Source organism: Nannospalax galili, unplaced genomic scaffold, assembly GCF_000622305.1.
Source record: "Nannospalax galili isolate Female #2095 unplaced genomic scaffold, S.galili_v1.0 scaffold384, whole genome shotgun sequence".
In the NCBI taxonomy this organism is placed as follows: Eukaryota; Metazoa; Chordata; class Mammalia; order Rodentia; family Spalacidae; genus Nannospalax; species Nannospalax galili.
This window is the reverse complement of record NW_008352648.1, coordinates 3,189,384-3,206,330: the sequence shown is the minus strand read 5'-3', so window position 1 is coordinate 3,206,330 and position 16,947 is coordinate 3,189,384. Positions and strand designations below refer to the sequence as shown.

Genomic DNA, 16,947 nt, shown 5'->3' with positions numbered 1-16,947 from the left:
CTACATATACCACATATATATGTTATATGTGGACATAGATGATATATATGTAATATTTTATAAATATGTATGTCCTAAAAATAATTTTTATTTTATGTGTATGAGTGTTATGCCTGCATGTAGGTAATTGTACCCGTGTCTCACAATGCTTGTGGAGGACAGAAGAGGCTGTCAGATCCCCTGGAACTGGAGTTAGGGACAGTTATTAGCTGTCATGTGGGTGCTGGGATTCGAACCTGGGTCTTCTGCAAGAACAGTCAGTGTTCTTAACTGCTGAGCCATCTCTCCAGCCCCTCAGCCAGCTTTCTTAAAAATGCAGAACAACCTGCCACAGTGGGCTAGGCCCTCCCACATCACACAAAAAATCAAGAAAATACCCCACAGACATGGCCACAGGCCAGTCCAATGGAGGCAGTTTCCCAATTGAGGCTTCCTCTATCCAGGTGTGTCAAGTTGACAACTAAAGGTATTTAGCACAACCATTATCTGAGGTTCCCAATGCCCTTATTTGGAGTCTTAAATAGACCACTTTTGTTATCCTGAGGTGGTGTTTTTGCCCTGAATACCAGTTTTTAGAATTTAAGTTTTGATTATTTCCATCTTTCTTTGACAATTAGATTGCCTTATGGCTAATGAAAATAGTAAAAAATAGTTGTTAATAGTGGCTTTTCGCCAGGGCATGGTGGTGCATGCTGGTGCGTGCCTATGATCTCAGCACTTGGGAAGTAAAATCAAGCAGATTCAATGTCATCATTAGCTACATAATCTTGCTTGAGGCCAGCCTGGGTTACAGGAAACCCTGTTTCAAAAAAATCAAAGGAGGATCTTGAGAGATGGATCAGGTTAAGAGCCATTCCTTGGGGCTGGAGATGGCTGAATGGTTAGGAACACTGGCTGCCCTTGCAGAGGAGCTAGATTCAGTTCTCAGCACCCACATGGTGGCTAACAACCGTCTCTAACTCCAGTTTCAGGGGATCCAGCACCCTCTTCTGGACCCCCAGGACACTGCACTCACATGGTATACTTATTTATATGGAGGCAAAACACTCATACACATTTTTAAAAAAATGCTTCCTAGTCAGCCAGGCATGGTGGCACATGCCTTTAATCCCAGTATTCACAAGGCAGAGGCAGGTGGATCTCTGTGAGTTCGAGGCCAGCCTGGTCTACATAGTTGAGTTCCAGGACACCTGGGGCTACAGGGAGACCCTGTCTCAAAAAGACCAAAAATAAATAAATAAATAAATAAATAAATAAATAAATAAATAAATAAAATGCTTCCTGTTCTTCCAGAGGACCTAAGTTCAGTTTCCAGTACCCATATTGGGTGACTCAGAACTGCCTGTAACTCCAGTTCTAGGGGATCAGATGCTGTCTTCTGACCTCTGTAGGAACACGGCATACATTCTCATACATATAAACACATGAATAATATATATATTTTTTTTGGTCTTTTTGAAACAGAGTCTCCTTATATCCCCAGCTGTCCTGGAACTCACTATGTAGACCAGGCTGACCTTGAACTCACAGAGATCCACCTGCCTCTGCCTCCCGAGTGCTGGGATAAAGGTGTGTGCCACCATGCCTGGCTTGAATACAATCTTAAAACACAAAAATAACAAAGAATTCCACCAAAAATGAACAAACAGAAAACCATGCAAACAAGCCTGTCTCCCCAAACAGACTTTTCACTTCCAAATTGCCGCTTTTGAATTTTTCAGTGGTGGCCTTATACTAAAAAAAAGTCAATATTTGTGTGTTGTTTGTGTATGTGTATGAATGTGTACATACATGTTTGTGAATATGCACATGTGTATTTGTGTGTGTGTGTGTGTGTGTGTGTGTGTGTGTATGTATGTGTGTAGAGACCAGAGGTTGATGTTGGGTGTGTTCTATAGTCGTTTTCCACCTTAATTTATGTGTGTGTGTGTGTGTGTGTGTGTGTGTGTGTGTGTGTGAACACAAGTGTGTGGAGGTCAGAGGACAACGTTCAGGAGTTGGTTTTCTTTTTCCACCATGTGGATCCCAGGAATCAAACTCAAACCGTCTGGCTTGGCAACAGTTATCTGTATTTGCTGAGCTCTCTCACCTGCCCTCCACCTTATTTTTGAGGCAAGGTCTTTCATTGAACCTGGAGCTCACCAATTCAGATAGAATGACTAGGGATCCATGTTTCTCTGCACCTTCTGAGCTAGGGTTACAGAGTGTTTGCCACATCCAGCACCTTGCTTTTATGTTGGTGCTAGATATCTGAGCTCAGTTCCTCATGCTTGTGTGGCAAGCATTTTTAGACTGAGACATCTACCCAGTCCCAGTATTGAATTTTATGGTTTGTTTTTTAAATAAGTTATTTTCAGGGGCTGGAGAGATGGTTCAGCAGTTAAGAGCACTTAACTGCTTTTGCAGAGCACCTGGGCTCTGTTTCCAGCATCCATATCAAGCAACTCACAACCACCTGTAAATCTAGTTCCAGGGGATCTGTGTACATGTAGTATACATACACATAAATTAAAAAAAATATTATCACTCTAAATAGGGCAAGGTTATTATCTATGTAAAGCATTTAATTTTTAAAATCAGTATTATACATTTAATGTTACTTACAGTATTGATCTTTAAAATTCCAAGTATGAGTCAGGCATGAGTACACACTTATAATTCCAGTACATGGGGGACTGAGGCAGAAGGACTTTTGAGTTTGAGACGAGCTTGGGCTGTGTATGGAGAAAGTATCTCACAAAAACAAAACAAAACAAAACAAAAACCAGCCAAACAAAATCCAATTATCATTTTTGAAAAGAAGAGGTATATGGAACAGTGTTAATAGGAGCAAATCTCTCTGGTTCATCAGCCCTTAATCTGATCATACAAATAATTATAGATAATTTTACAGAGGAATGAATTCTAATAAAAATCAGACTTTTAATGTCTTGAAGTTTTATTTCCATTTTCATGTATGTGGATGTGTGCGTGTGCATGTTTTGCATGTGTGTGGGCATGTGGGGGGTTGTATGTGTACATGTGGAGGCCTTATGTTGATGTCTGGAATCATCTTATCCAAGGAAGCAGGGTCTCTCAAATCTAGAGCTCACCAATATGGATAGTCTCATTAGCCATCTTGCTTTGGGGATCCCCTGTCTTAGCCTTCTAAGGCTGGAATTACAGATGGGCCATCACATCCAGCTGGCTTTTTCTCCTGGGTTCCTGGGATCCAGACTTCAGTCCTCATGCTTCCTTGGCAAGCACTTAAACCACTGAGCCATCTCCCAAGCCCATGTCTTGAAGTTTCAACACAATATTTTATCCAAAATAATTGTATGCTTATTTATGGTCCCTTTGATTTACCTTTAAATCTGGCTATTGGTCGTTTATTTGTCTTTTTATTTTTGTAGTGTGGATGATCACAGTAAAGGCCTCATGCATGTTAAGCATGGGTTCAACCCCATAGCTATATCCCCACCTCAGGCTGTCAATCTTTTAAGACAGTCAAACCCACTTCTTTTGTCTTCTAAATAAGAAGTTAATGTACTAGGTTTATTTTTCCTCTGTCATTTCAGATATGTTTTGGGGTTTACCTGGTTGATATGTAAACTAGCCAATAGTTTAAGTTTAATGATATATCTTTGAAGCAGTATCCAGTATAGACAAAAATACCATCTACCCTACTCTAAAATAGCAACGACAGCAACAACAACAACAACAACAACAAAAACCCTCAAAATCACACATACCACAAATTCTGGAAAATCCCTTCAGTGCACTAATACCAACACACACCCTGAAGGATTCTCTGTGCTGGTAGTTCCTTTTCCATCACTGTGTCTCTAGCCTTCCTAGAGAAGAAAGGAAAGAACTACCAGAGGAGCCCCTTGAAAGATCATTTATCTGGCATCTGTTAGGATTGCCAGACTGCTTCTGTTCTGGCAGTCAACTCTTCAGCAGATTACAAAAATTACTTGAGGTCCTTTTAACTTTTTATTTATTTTACATTCTGGCTTTTGGTGCTTTCATAGAATGGCACATGTCTCTTTATATTTTAAAAGATTCATAGCATTGTTCTTGGTGGGATTTTGTATGTTTTGAGCATGTGCATGTAAGACTCATAAATCCCAGATCTGCTTTATCTTAGAATGTCATCAGACTGAACAATGTTTTGGCTAATCCAGTAATAATTCTTACACAACTTCTTACCTCACTCTCTACCAGGTACCTCTAGAATGTGTTTGAAAATAGTTATTCGTAGTTAAAAACCCAGCTCCAGGCCAGTGAACTGACTAGCTCATGGCTCAACTATCCCTTTGTCAAATCCCCATTGATGTGCTAGCCCATATACAAATATGGCTTCACAAAGCAACACTGTTAGCAACTTTTGGAAAGAATGAGGGGTAGACTGAGGAGGAATGACTGCACCCTGTAAATAGGCTATAAAATGTTTCCTCCAGAACCTGATGGCACTCAGGGGAGAGCACCTGCTTGGCTTGTACAAGGGGGAGGGGGCTCGGTCCCCAGAAAAACTTTCAAGCAGGTATTGGGGCAGTATATGATTTCATGTTGTTTGTTATTTAAGAGTCACAATGCAACAAATATCCTTTTCTTTCCAGTTTCCAAAAAAAGACTTACAGCAAAATGAGTAATCCTGCTATCCAGAGAATAGAAGACCAAATTGTCAAATCTCCTGAAGATAAAAGAGAGTATCGGGGACTGGAACTGGCCAATGGTATCAAAGTGCTCCTCATCAGTGACCCCACCACGGACAAGTCGTCAGCTGCACTTGATGTGCACATAGGTACAGTTGTGTTTTGTGAATGGCCTGATGTTGACAGCATTTATTAGAACTCGCCATGAGTGTAAGGACTCAATATTACTACTTGTAATACTTATAATTACTACTTCTTTCGTATTTATTTTTATTATTTTTACTGGTTTTTTTTGGATTTGAGACAGGGTCTCAGTAGCTCATACAGCCCTAAACTTCAATGTGTTGCCCATGTTGGCCTTAAAATTGACATGATCATCCTGCTTCCCAAGTGCTGGGACTATAGGTATAAGCACTGCTCCAGGTTATGATGTTTGTTTTGAGACAGGGTCTCACTCTTAGCCCTGGCCTGGAACTCATTATTTCATTTACTAAGACCATCCTGCTAAGTTCCCACCTTGGGTGACCTGGCAGCAAGGAAATTCATTTCTGTTCTTTACAGTAACAGCACTTGTTTTTTGTTTTTAAATATTTTTTTATTTTATTTTATGTGTATACATGTATTGCCTGCATGTAGGTAAGTGCACCTGTGTCGTGCAATGCCTGCGGAGGACAGAAGAGGCTGTCAGATCTTCTGGAACTGGAGTTACGGACAGTTGTTAGCTGCCATGTGGGTGCTGGGATTCGAACCCGGGTCTTCTGCAAGAACAGCCAGTGTTTTTAACCACTGAGCCATCTCTCCAGCCCCTACAGTAACAACTCTTACTTTCCCATTTTGGTATCTTTAATGGCAGATTTACAGATTGTTGTGTGCACATTTTTTCTACATTTAATGTCACTTTAATCCTTTTATCCATCCCCCATTTTTTTAAGACAAGGTCACAATATGAGGCAGAAGCCTAGAACTCATTATGTAGACTAGGCTGGCCTTGAACTCACAGAGATATGCCTGCCTCTGTCTCCTAAGTACTGGGATTACTAATGTTCTCCACCACCCTCAGCCTATTCTCTTATTCCTTATACACACATACACTTGTTGAGAAAATGTTTCTTTTTAATAAGTGTTTTTTAAAATAAAAAGTTGCTGGGTATGGTGGCACACGCCTTTAAGCCCAGCACTCTGGAGGCAGAGACAGGCAGAGCTCTGTGAGACAGGCCAGCTGGGTCTACATAGGGGGGCTTACAGAGAGAACCGGTCTGAAAAATACCACACATGTACACACTAAATAAATTAATAGCTTTATTTAATTCAGTGGCAGTTTAGAGTTGAGCGGAAGATAACAATGACAAATAACTACTGCTATTGTAATGCAGAGTGCTCCGCAAATGTCTAACTTGTACTCAAAGGACTCTAAGGTATAAATAGGAAGTACCAGTGAGGCAAGGTAAGGTGTTAATGCTTCCAGTTCACAGCTATCCTAGGTGTGATGGCTCACACTTGTAGAACTCAGGAGGTTGAGGCATGTGGATCTCTGTGAGTTCGAGGCCAGCCTGGGGTAAATAGGGAGACTCTATCTCAAAATAGAAACAAGCAAAGTTTTCCAATTGTAGAGCTGCTAATCCCCAAACCTGGGCTCTTCAGAGAGCCTAGTGTTACTAGCTGAGTAATATCCAGGGGAGGAACTAGAATCTAGGTCTTCTAATTACTTATTTACCTTCTAAAGAATACTATTTTAGAGTAGCCTCTGCTTAACTTTCGATTGTGTTGTTGTAACTATGCTAAAAATTTCAAATCATAATTCATCTCCATTTACTAGTCTTTGACATTTAAAATGATTTATTATATATATGCTTTCTGTTTCAGGTTCATTGTCAGATCCTCCAAATATTGCTGGCTTAAGTCACTTTTGTGAACATATGCTTTTTTTGGGAACTAAGAAATATCCTAAAGAAAATGAATACAGCCAGTTTCTCAGTGAGCATGCCGGAAGTTCAAATGCCTTTACTAGTGGAGAGCATACCAATTACTATTTTGATGTTTCCCATGAACACTTGGAAGGTGCCCTGGACAGGTAATACTGAATGCTGTGCAAATTACTGAATTTTGTGCAGTTACTCCTATTAGTAAAAGTAATTTTTTTTGGGGGGGGGGGGCTTTTTGAGACAGGGTCTCCCTGTAGCCCGAGCTATCCTGGAACTCGCTATGTAGACCAGGCTGGCCTTGAACTCACAGAGATCCACCTGCCTCTGCCTCCCAAGTGCTGAGACTACAGGCGTGCACCACCATGCCCAGCTTAAAAGTAATATTTTTTGACAGAGATGATATCATAGTTTTATAGTTTAGCAAAAGATATTTTAGGACTGGTGAAATGGCTCAGCAGGTAAACACAGACACTTGCTGTCAAACCTGATGACCTGATTCCATCCCTAGGACCCACAAGACAGAAGGAGAGAATTGACTCCCACAGGCTGCCCTCTGGCCTCATACATGCCATGGTGTGCACCTCTCCCTATGCCCAAATAAATATAATTTTTTTTTTCAAAAAGATATTTTGGACTGGAGAGATGACTCAGCAGTTAAGGAACACTGACTGCTCTTGCAGAAGACCTGGGTTTGATTCCCAGCACCTACACAGTGGCTAACAACTGTCTATAATGCCAGTTCCAGGGAATCCAATGCCTTTTTCTAACATCTACAGGAAATGTAAGACGTGGGTGCACTTACATATATGCAGACAACACACTCATATGTGTAAAATAAAATAGAAATAACAAAATATTTTTAAAAAATTAAACTTGGGGGCTAGAGAGGTGGTTCCATGATTAAGAACACCAGCTGATCTTGCAAGTCTGGGTTCAGTTTCCAGCACCCACATTCAAGCTCCAAGGAATCCAATGCCCTTTCTGGTTCATGCAGGCATAGTAGGACCTTTGACTTATCTTCACATAGATGGAACTGGTAAAAGAAAGGAGCCAAGGGGCTCCTCCCAAGCCCATGTGACCCCTGAGGAACAGATGCTCAAACAACCTTAAGAGTAAAAATAAATCAGTTTATCTGGTCCAACTGTATGGTCTTAAACTCCCAAAAGGAAAGTATAACCAAAGATTAAATGGACCAACATAATTTCATAAGAGTCCATATGTATATCTAAAGGCTACATAACAAGCAACAATGCCAGATAAGAGATACCTTCTTTTGAGTTGTTGGCCAGGGTGGCCCAAGAGATTCCTAGATAGTAACCCAGCATAAAACTGGGAAAGTGAACAGTAGACCCCAATCTTATCTAAAGGAATATTGACAACTGATTGCTGCTAGATGAGGAACAGCTGACCTTCCTAAAATAAAGACCTTTAGATAGGCTGACTAGATTCACCAGATGGACAAGTAGTGGGGAACGGCTGGGGGTGATGACATCACAGCGGACAGTAGCAGGGATAACAAGAGTATAAGGGCTCTAGTTGGGGGGGGTGTCTATGGGAGGGTGCCATCTGGGAAGTGGGTGTATAGTTGAATTCAAGATGGTTTGGAATGTTCTGTGTGATATACATACACACACACACAAAATCAAATTTTAAAAAATAAATTTTATTTGAGGAGGAAGTATAAAAATTTACATCATGTTAATTAGTAGAGGTGATAAACATTACCATTGAAATCTACCTGATGACTTTAAACTCTCTCTCTCTCTCTCTCTCTCTCGTTGTCTTTGAACTTACTATGTAGCCCAGGCTGACCTTGAACTCACAGAGATCCCCCTGCCTCTGCCTCCCGAGTGCTGGGATTAAAGGCGTGAGCCAACACACCCTGCCCAAAATAGAGATCTTTTTTAAAGGTTAAAAACTCAATTTTATGTCTTACAGGGCTTATATTGAGTTCAATATTGTATAACTGTATTAATTCAACAGTGAACCTAAAAATTTTATAGCCACTTTTGAAAGAGATGTATCTTTGCTCTGGAAACTGTTAATGAATATGTCAAAGCTGTAATGAAATGCTTCTTCTAAAAAAAAAATAAAAGAGCTAGTTTAACCAACACCCTACTGCCATGTTTTATAAAACAGAAAAAGTAATGAGAGATGTCATATTATTTACTTCATGGTAAAATGAGAATAATGCCATGACTTCAGACCAGCCTTTAGGCCTATAAACTATTGTATTGATTCATAAGATTTTCACTAGCCCTTCTTATTCTAACTGGAGTTGCACCTAAAGCACATGACAAAGAATAACCTCTGACAGTGTCGGATCTCTTCAAACATGCATTCCAGAATGTTAGACCTTAAATAGTCTGTTTTCTTTTTAGTTTCTAGGGAAACGTCTCAATGATACTTAGTGGATATAGAATTAAAAACAAAACTCTGTGTGTGTGTGTGTGTGTGTGTGTGTGTGTGTGTGTGTGTTCATGTGTTCATGTTCGGACACACAGGTGCCACAGCATGTATGTGGAGGTCAGAGGACAACTTTGGGTGTTGATCCTTGCCTTCCACCTCTTGAAACAGAGTCTCTTGTCATTTGCTGCTGTGAACACTAGAATACTAAGCTGTCTGCCTCACATCCCACCAGAGGAGTGCTGGGATTACAGACTCGTGCCACCGAATCTAACTTTACATGGGCTCTGTGGATTCAAATTCAGCTCTTTAGCCTTGAGCTAAATCCACTGAACCATATCCCTAGTTCAGATACAGACTATTTAAACCTGTTATTTCACTTTTGAGGCTGTTTTGAAAATATTTTATGGAGTAAACTCCATTAGGCCAGTTTATTTTAATTTTTAAATTACATTTATTTATTGTGGGGTGGGAGAGGCCATGTGTGTGCTGTGCATGTGGAAGTTGGTTCTCTCCTCCTACTATATGGGTCCTGGGACTTGAACTCAGATTGTCAGGCTTGGCTATAAGCACTTTTACTTGCTGAGCCATTTCACTGCCCCATCATTTAATTTCTTGGTCAGTTTTCCTTCTTTCCTGACTTTGGGGTCTCACTGTGTAGCCCACGTTGTTCTCAAATTTTCAGCAATCCTTTTGCTGCTGTAGATTTTCAGCCAATCATGTTTTATATGTATTTCTAGAAACTTTTTATTAATGAGTTCCATGGGATCATATGCTGAATTGTATTTCCTGCTTTGAAAATACTGCAACAGATATTCATGTTATAGATAGTCTGTATGGAGGACATGTCTGCTACATGCTTGAAGTAAATCCACTAATAGAAGAGTAATTTTTTTAAGGGTCTGGAGAGGTGGCACAAGCATATGTGCTGAGCCATCTGTACAGCCCCCATAAAATCTGTTTTAAATTTAAAAATTGTATATATATATGAGTGTTTTGTTTGCATGTATGTAAGTATACCATGTGTGTGCAGTAAGTGTGGAGGCTAGAGGATGGCATTGGATTTCCTGGAACTGAAGTTATGGATGGTTGTAGCCACCACCATGTTGGTGCTGGGAACCCAACCTAGGTCCTCTGCAAGAGTAGCTAGTGCTCTTAAACACTGAGCTATCTCTCTAGCCCCCAAAATTTTTTTTATTATTTTTTTATGTGTATGAGTGTATTGCTTGCATGTGTGTAAGTGCACCCGTGTTGTGCAATGCCCACAGAGATCAGAAGCAGGCATCAGATCACCTGGAACTGGAGTTATAGACAGTTGTTAGCCGCCATGTGGGTGCTGGGAATTTAACCCAAGTCCTCTGCAAGAGCAGTTAGAGCTCTTAACTGCTGAGTCACCTCTCTCCCACTGCTCCAAAAAATCTTTTAAAAAAGTATTTATTTGCTTTTATTTTTTAAAGTTTTTATTTATTGTTATGTGTATGGGTGTCATGCCTGCATGTATATAAGTGCATCACAGTGTGCAATGCCTGCAGAGGCCACTAGAGTTTTAGAAAGTTGTTAGCCATCATGTGGATGCTGGGAACCAAACACAGGACCTCTGCAAGAGTAGCCAGTGCTCTCATACAGAACTATTTCTCTAGACCCCTGAAGTAGTAGTTTTTTTTCTTTTTTTTTATAAAACATTATTGTGGCTGGGCATGGTGGCACATGCCTTTAATCCCAGCACTTGGGAGGCAGAGGCAGGCAGATCTCTGTGAGTTCAAGGCCAGCCTGGTCTACATAGTGAGTTCCAGGACAGCTGGGCCTACAGGGAGACCCTGTCTCAAAAAGACTTTAAAAAAAAACCCCAAAAAACCCCAAAACCATTATTGTGGACTGGTGAGACGACTCAGCAGTTAAGAGCACTGGCTGCTCTTGCAGAAGACTCCAATTCAGATCCCAGCAGCCACATAGTGGCTAACAGCCATCTGTAGCTCTGGTTCCAGGGGATCCGATGCCCTTTTCTGTCCTCCTTGGGTACAGCACAACATAGGTGCACTTACACACTTGTAGGCATAACACTCATACAAATAAAATAGAATTTAAAAAAGCATTACTGTAATTATAATTACTAATTTTTTTGAGACATGGTCTTGCCAGATCAGTAACCTGGTATTTTTGCTGTATAGTCCAGGTTGGTCTTAAACACCAGGCTCTCTTTCTGCCTCAGCCTCCTGACGGTTGTGATTGTAGGTATGTGCCATCACAACTGGCTTTATTTATTTATTTATTTATTTTTTGGTCTCTTTGAGACAGGGTCTCCCTGTAGCCCCAGGTGGCCTGGAACTCACTATGTAGACCAGGCTGGCCTCATACTCACAGAGATCCACCTGCCTCTGCCTCCCAAGCACTAGGATTAAAGGTGTGCGACACCATGCCCTGCTGGCTTTATTTAATTTGTTTTAAAACTTAATTATTCTGTGTCATAGACATGACTCTTTACCTAGGCCTTTCATCAGCCTTAATGTATTGAGGTCCATAAAGGAGGTTCTGTGTCCTTAAATACCTCTGTTTCATACATATTTGATTGTACAACTCCAGACAGATGGATTTTACTTTTGGATTGGTTGTATAAAGTACTTAACCCAGTATCATGTTAATTTGTGCACTTAAAATAAATATCAAGTAATAACAGCCTCTTTGATAGCTATACTGAGGTATAGTGAATAAGATGTTTATAGGCTTCAGAACCTTTAGGGCCGCCATATGGGTGCTGGAAATTGAACCTAGGTCCTCCACAAGAGCACCCCATGCTTTTAACTGCTGAGCCATCTCTTTTCAGCCCCTATTTGTTATTTTTTGAGACAGGGTTTTACTACATAGCCCTGACTGACCTGGAACTTGCTATGTAGACCAGACTGGCCTTGAACTCATAGAGATCTGCCTGTCTCTGTTTCTGGAGTGCTATGATTAAAAGGAATATGCCACCATGCCTGGCTAATTTTAAAAGCTTTTTAAAAATTCTTTTTTTCCCGTGCTGGGGTTTGAATCAGGGCCTTGTGTATTCTCAGCAAGTGCTCTGCCACCGAACTATCCTCAGCCCTAAGTTCTTTGATTTTATGTAACTCATATTAATGAATAGCTTTCAAAAAAAATTTTTTTTTGGCCTTTTTGAGACAGGGTCTCCCTGTAGCCCCAGCTGTCCTGGAACTCACTATGTAGACCAGGCTGGCCTTGAACTCACAGAGATCCGTCTGCCTCTGCCTCCCAGGTGCTGGGATTAAAGGCGTGTGCCACCAAGCCTGGCCCTCAAAAATATTTTTAAAACTTTTATTTTTGTTTTGTTTTGAGACAGGATGTCCCTGTAGCCACAGTTGACTTGAGGCTACTTGTTATGCAGACCTGGCTGGCCTGGATATCACAGAGATCCACCTGCCTCTGCCTCCCAAGTGCTAGGATTACAGGTATGTACCACCATGCCTGGCCTAAAACTGCTCTTTTAAAATGACAGTTCTCTGCTGGGCATGGTGGCGCACGCCTTTAATCCCAGCACTCAGGAGGCAGAGGCAGGTGGATCTCTGTGAGTTCAAGGCCAGCCTGGTAGGCCAGCTGGGGCTACAGGGAGACCCTGTCTCAAAAAAATAAATAAATAAGTAAATAAGTAAATAAATAAATAAAATGACAGTTCTCAAATTGTTAATTCTGTTTTGTACCCTTAGGTTTGCTCAGTTTTTCCTATGCCCCTTGTTTGATGCAAGTTGTAAAGACCGAGAGGTGAATGCAGTGGATTCAGAACATGAGAAGAATGTGATGAATGATGCCTGGAGACTCTTCCAGTTGGAAAAAGCTACAGGGAATCCCAAACACCCCTTCAGCAAATTTGGGACAGGTCTGTCAACAGTGATTTTCATGCATTAGTTCTCCTTGAACTCATTTAATCCTGTCTCTTCTCTGCATAGTACTTTCATAATTTCCCATTCCAACTTGAATCCCATTCAAAAAGGAGTCTAAATATTTCTGGAGCAGAGCAATAAAGAGTTGTGTATGGTTTCTAACCAGGACTTTGTGCATGTTAGCAAACACTGTACCAGCTAAGCTACATCCCCAATCCCTTGTTTTGTTGGTTTGTTTATCTGCTTGTTTGAGACAGGTTCTTGCTATGTAGCCCAAGCTGGCCTTGAGCTTACAGTCCTCCCGCTTCAGCTTCCTGACTGCTGGCATTGCAAGCATGTGTCATCACACCAGCGTACTGTGCTTTAAAGAATACTTCAGTTATTATAAAATGTATAAAAAACAATGATAATATATTTAGTAGGTTTATAAAATTTTATGTTTAAAAAAACTTTTTTGTACAAGTGTTGCCTGCATGTATGTAAGTGCACCCATGTCATGCAATGCCTATGGAGATCAGAAAAGGGTGTCAGATCCTTTGAAACTGTAGTTGTGAAGGTTGTTAGCTACCATGTTTCTCTAAAATTGAATCCATGTGGCTTTTCCTCTGTCATATATGCCTTTAGTTTTAGTTCTATAGTTTTTGATGAATTGGAAGCCTTTTTTCTGTCCTCTTAAGATTTATTTTTATTAGGGCTGGAAAGATAGTTCAGAACACTGGCAGAGGACCATGGTTCCATTCCCAGCACTCACATGGCAGTTAACAACCATCCATAACTCCAGTTACAGGGGAATCTGATGCCCCTTTCTGGCCTCCAAGGGCATTGTACACATGTAATACACTTACATGCCTGCAGGCAAAACACTCATACATATAAAAAAATAAAAATAAAAAAATTTAGATTTATTTTTAGTCGTGTGTGTGTGTGTGTGTGTGTGTGTGTTTGTGTGTGTGTATGCACATGTACGTGCAGAGGCCAGAGAGGGTGTCATATCCCCTGGAATAGAGTTATGGTGCAGTTGTAAGTCATCTGACCTTGATGCTGGAAACTGGACTGGGGTCCTCTGCTGAGCCATCTCTCAAGTCAGTCTGCCATGTTTTGTTTTGGGTTTTTTTTTGGTCTTTTTGAGACAGGGTCTCCCTGTAGCCCCAGCTGCTCTGGAACTCACTGTAGACCAGGCTGGCCTTGAACTCACAGAGATCCACTTGCCTCTGCCTCTGGAGGCATGCGCCACCACGCCTGACTTGTTTTGGGTTTTGATTGGGGTTTTTGTTGTTGTTTTCCCTGTCCACAGAAATAAGAGTAGGAACAATTGAGTATTTTCACAAGTAGTTTTGAACTAGGAAAGGAGACAACTTAGTTCTGGTTTTTCTTGAGTGATCTGTTTCTCCAAACATGACCTCATAGACGCTTTGGGAACAACTGGGTGTAGTCACTTGGGAAGGAAATAAAAGAGGAAGTCATAGTGGGTGGGAAAACCAAATAGGCAGTCCTTGAGATGTGGTGAATGAAAAACAAGTGGGAGGAGGGGGAAATTGAGGGCGGGCTGTGGTGACACTTTTTTTAATTGTGTATGTCCTTTATTGTTATATAATCTTATTTGATGTAGCAAGGTAAGATTAAGTTTCAAGGTTACAAATGGGGCCATGTTTTCTTTGTCAGTTGACAAATAATTTTCTTATATCTCTGAATGTAAAGAATATTAGAAAATGTAAAAAGGTGTAACCAGTGTCTGCACTAAGAGGGTTGACGTTTAGGTGGGGACGCAAGGCAAACTCATTAGGATGTCACTGGGATGGAGTAAAATTGGGCTTAATTTTCCAGGATCATCATCTCTTTGTTTTCTTCTCCCTCCTATCTTGCTGGTTTTTATTGAATATTGTGCTAATAAGCACTTACCTAGAGTGTTATTTTTTTTAGTTTTTTAAAAAATTTGTTGGCTTGGTTTTGTTTGTTGTTTTTAGACAGGGCCTCGCTGTGTAGTCCCAACTAGCCTTGAATTTATAGCTTTCCTGCCTAATCCTCTGACATAGTGTGATTATAGTTGTGCAGTTCCATGTAGCCTACAGTGGCCTCAAACTTACTGTGTAGTTTAGGCTGACCTTGAGATACCATCTGTCCTGCTTCAGTCTCTGTGTGTATATTTTTTTAAGGTTTTATTTTATTCATGTGTATGGTGTGTGTTTGTATGAGTGTTTGCTACATGTGTGGAAGGCCTCAGCCACCCCAGACCTTCAGGTTCAGGATTGAATGCAGAGGGCTTTTGCAGAGATAGTTTTACAGGCCTGTGGGGTATTGAAAGATTTGAATTCCTAGTTCTAAACCAAAGTTTTACAGGGTTTGACAGAAAAGACTGATATTTAATGTTTTTTTTTTAATTTTTAATAACTACATGATTAGAAGAAGCATTTCATTACAGCTTTAACATATTCAGTAACACATTCCAGAGCAAGAGCTTTCACTCTTTTACAAGTGGCTACAAGTTTCTAGGTTCACAGTTGAATTAATACAGTTATATAATATTGAACTCAGTATAAGCCCTGTAAGACGTAAAATTGAATGAGTTTTTAACCTTTAAAAAAGATCTCCATTTCATTTTAGAATATGTTGTTCCTTGCAGAAAGACTCAATTGTTTTTGCTACTAACACTGAAATGTTGGCACATGCATCTCTAATCTGTGTGTATCTAATTATTACTAGTCATAATTGGTTGCACTTGGATCCTTGGCACCACTGTATGTCTATAAAGTCATCGGGTAGATTTCAGTGGTAATGTTTACTAATTAACATGACAAGTTTCCATGCTTCCTCCTCAAATATAATACATTTTTTAAAAATTGTTGATTTTTTTGTGTGTGTCTGTGTGTTTGTATATCACATAGAACATCCCAAACCATCTTATTCAAATATACACCCACTTCCCAGATGGCACCCTCCCATAGCCTGATATTTAATGTTTCTTACACAGGCATGCATCACTACATCTGGCTTCTTTGCTCATAATTTAATCAGGGTATTTGTTTTTTTGCCATGGAGTTGTGAGAGTTTGTTATAAACTTTGGATGTTAACTATCTATCATATTTGTCATACAGATTTTTTTTTCCAATCCATAGATTTCCTTTTCATTTTGTTGATTTGTTTTCTCCGCTATGCAGAGTTCTATTAATTTGATGTGTTCCATTTGTGTTGCTTTTGTAGCTTGACTCTGTGATCTGGTACCCAAAAAAGTCATTGCCATGGCCAATCTTAAGCTTTTCCTCTGTGCTGTTTTGTAGACATCTTTTTTGTTTTTTGTTTGTTTGTTTGTTTGTTTTTTGTCTTTTTGAGACAGGGTCTCCCTGTAGCCCCAGATGTCCTGGAACTCACTATGTAGACCATGCTAGCCTTGAACTCACAAAGATCCACCTGCCTCTGCCTCCCAAGTGCTGGGATTAAAGGCGTGCACCACCACTCCTGGCCTTGGTTTTATTAGACCTTTATTCATTTTCAGCCTGACTCTGTTTATACAAATTATTAGCAGGTATTTGATTAGATTCATGATTGACATTTTTTAAAGAATTTATAAATGTGTTTATTGGTGGTATTACTGAATGATGAGCTTAGAGACTAGAATACACACATGGAAATCAGTACTTAAAAGGAAGCATCAGTCTTCTTTAAGATTTATTTTATTTAATGTGTTTGAATGTTTTTGCCTGCATGTATGTACATGCAATGCCCACATGCCTGCAATGCCCACTGAGGACAGAAGTGGGTATCATATCCCCTGGAAACATTAGTTTGAAGTGTAACCTGTTTATGTATATTGACCATCTTGGAAATCTGTTCAGATTTTTAAAAAATCTAATTTATTTACTATATTTTATATGTATGAGTGTATTGTCTGCGTGTATGTAAGTGAATACATGTCATGCAGTGCCCTGGGAGGTCAGAAGAGGGTGGCAAATTCCCCTGGAGCTGGAGTTATGGACAGTTGTTAGCTGCCATGTGGGTGTGAAAATTGAACCCGGGTTCTCTGTAAGGGGTCCGAGGCATTGCACAACATGGGTGCACTTACACACATACAGGCAATACACTCATACACATAAAATTAAAATAATAAATTATTT

At 40.2% G+C, this 16,947-nt stretch overlaps 1 protein-coding gene across 2 annotated transcripts in view; it reads left to right on the top strand.

The window, feature by feature from the left end:
* The window catches only part of Ide (insulin degrading enzyme), a 113,154-nt gene that overhangs the window by 27,557 nt on the left and 68,650 nt on the right, over positions 1 to 16,947 (top strand). For both annotated transcript variants that reach the window (XM_017802334.2, XM_008849620.3), the window contains exons 2-4: positions 4,602 to 4,786; positions 6,501 to 6,708; positions 12,664 to 12,833. In XM_017802334.2, the coding sequence (XP_017657823.1) occupies positions 4,602 to 4,786; positions 6,501 to 6,708; positions 12,664 to 12,833 (563 nt within the window). The remainder of the gene's footprint in view (positions 1 to 4,601; positions 4,787 to 6,500; positions 6,709 to 12,663; positions 12,834 to 16,947) is intronic.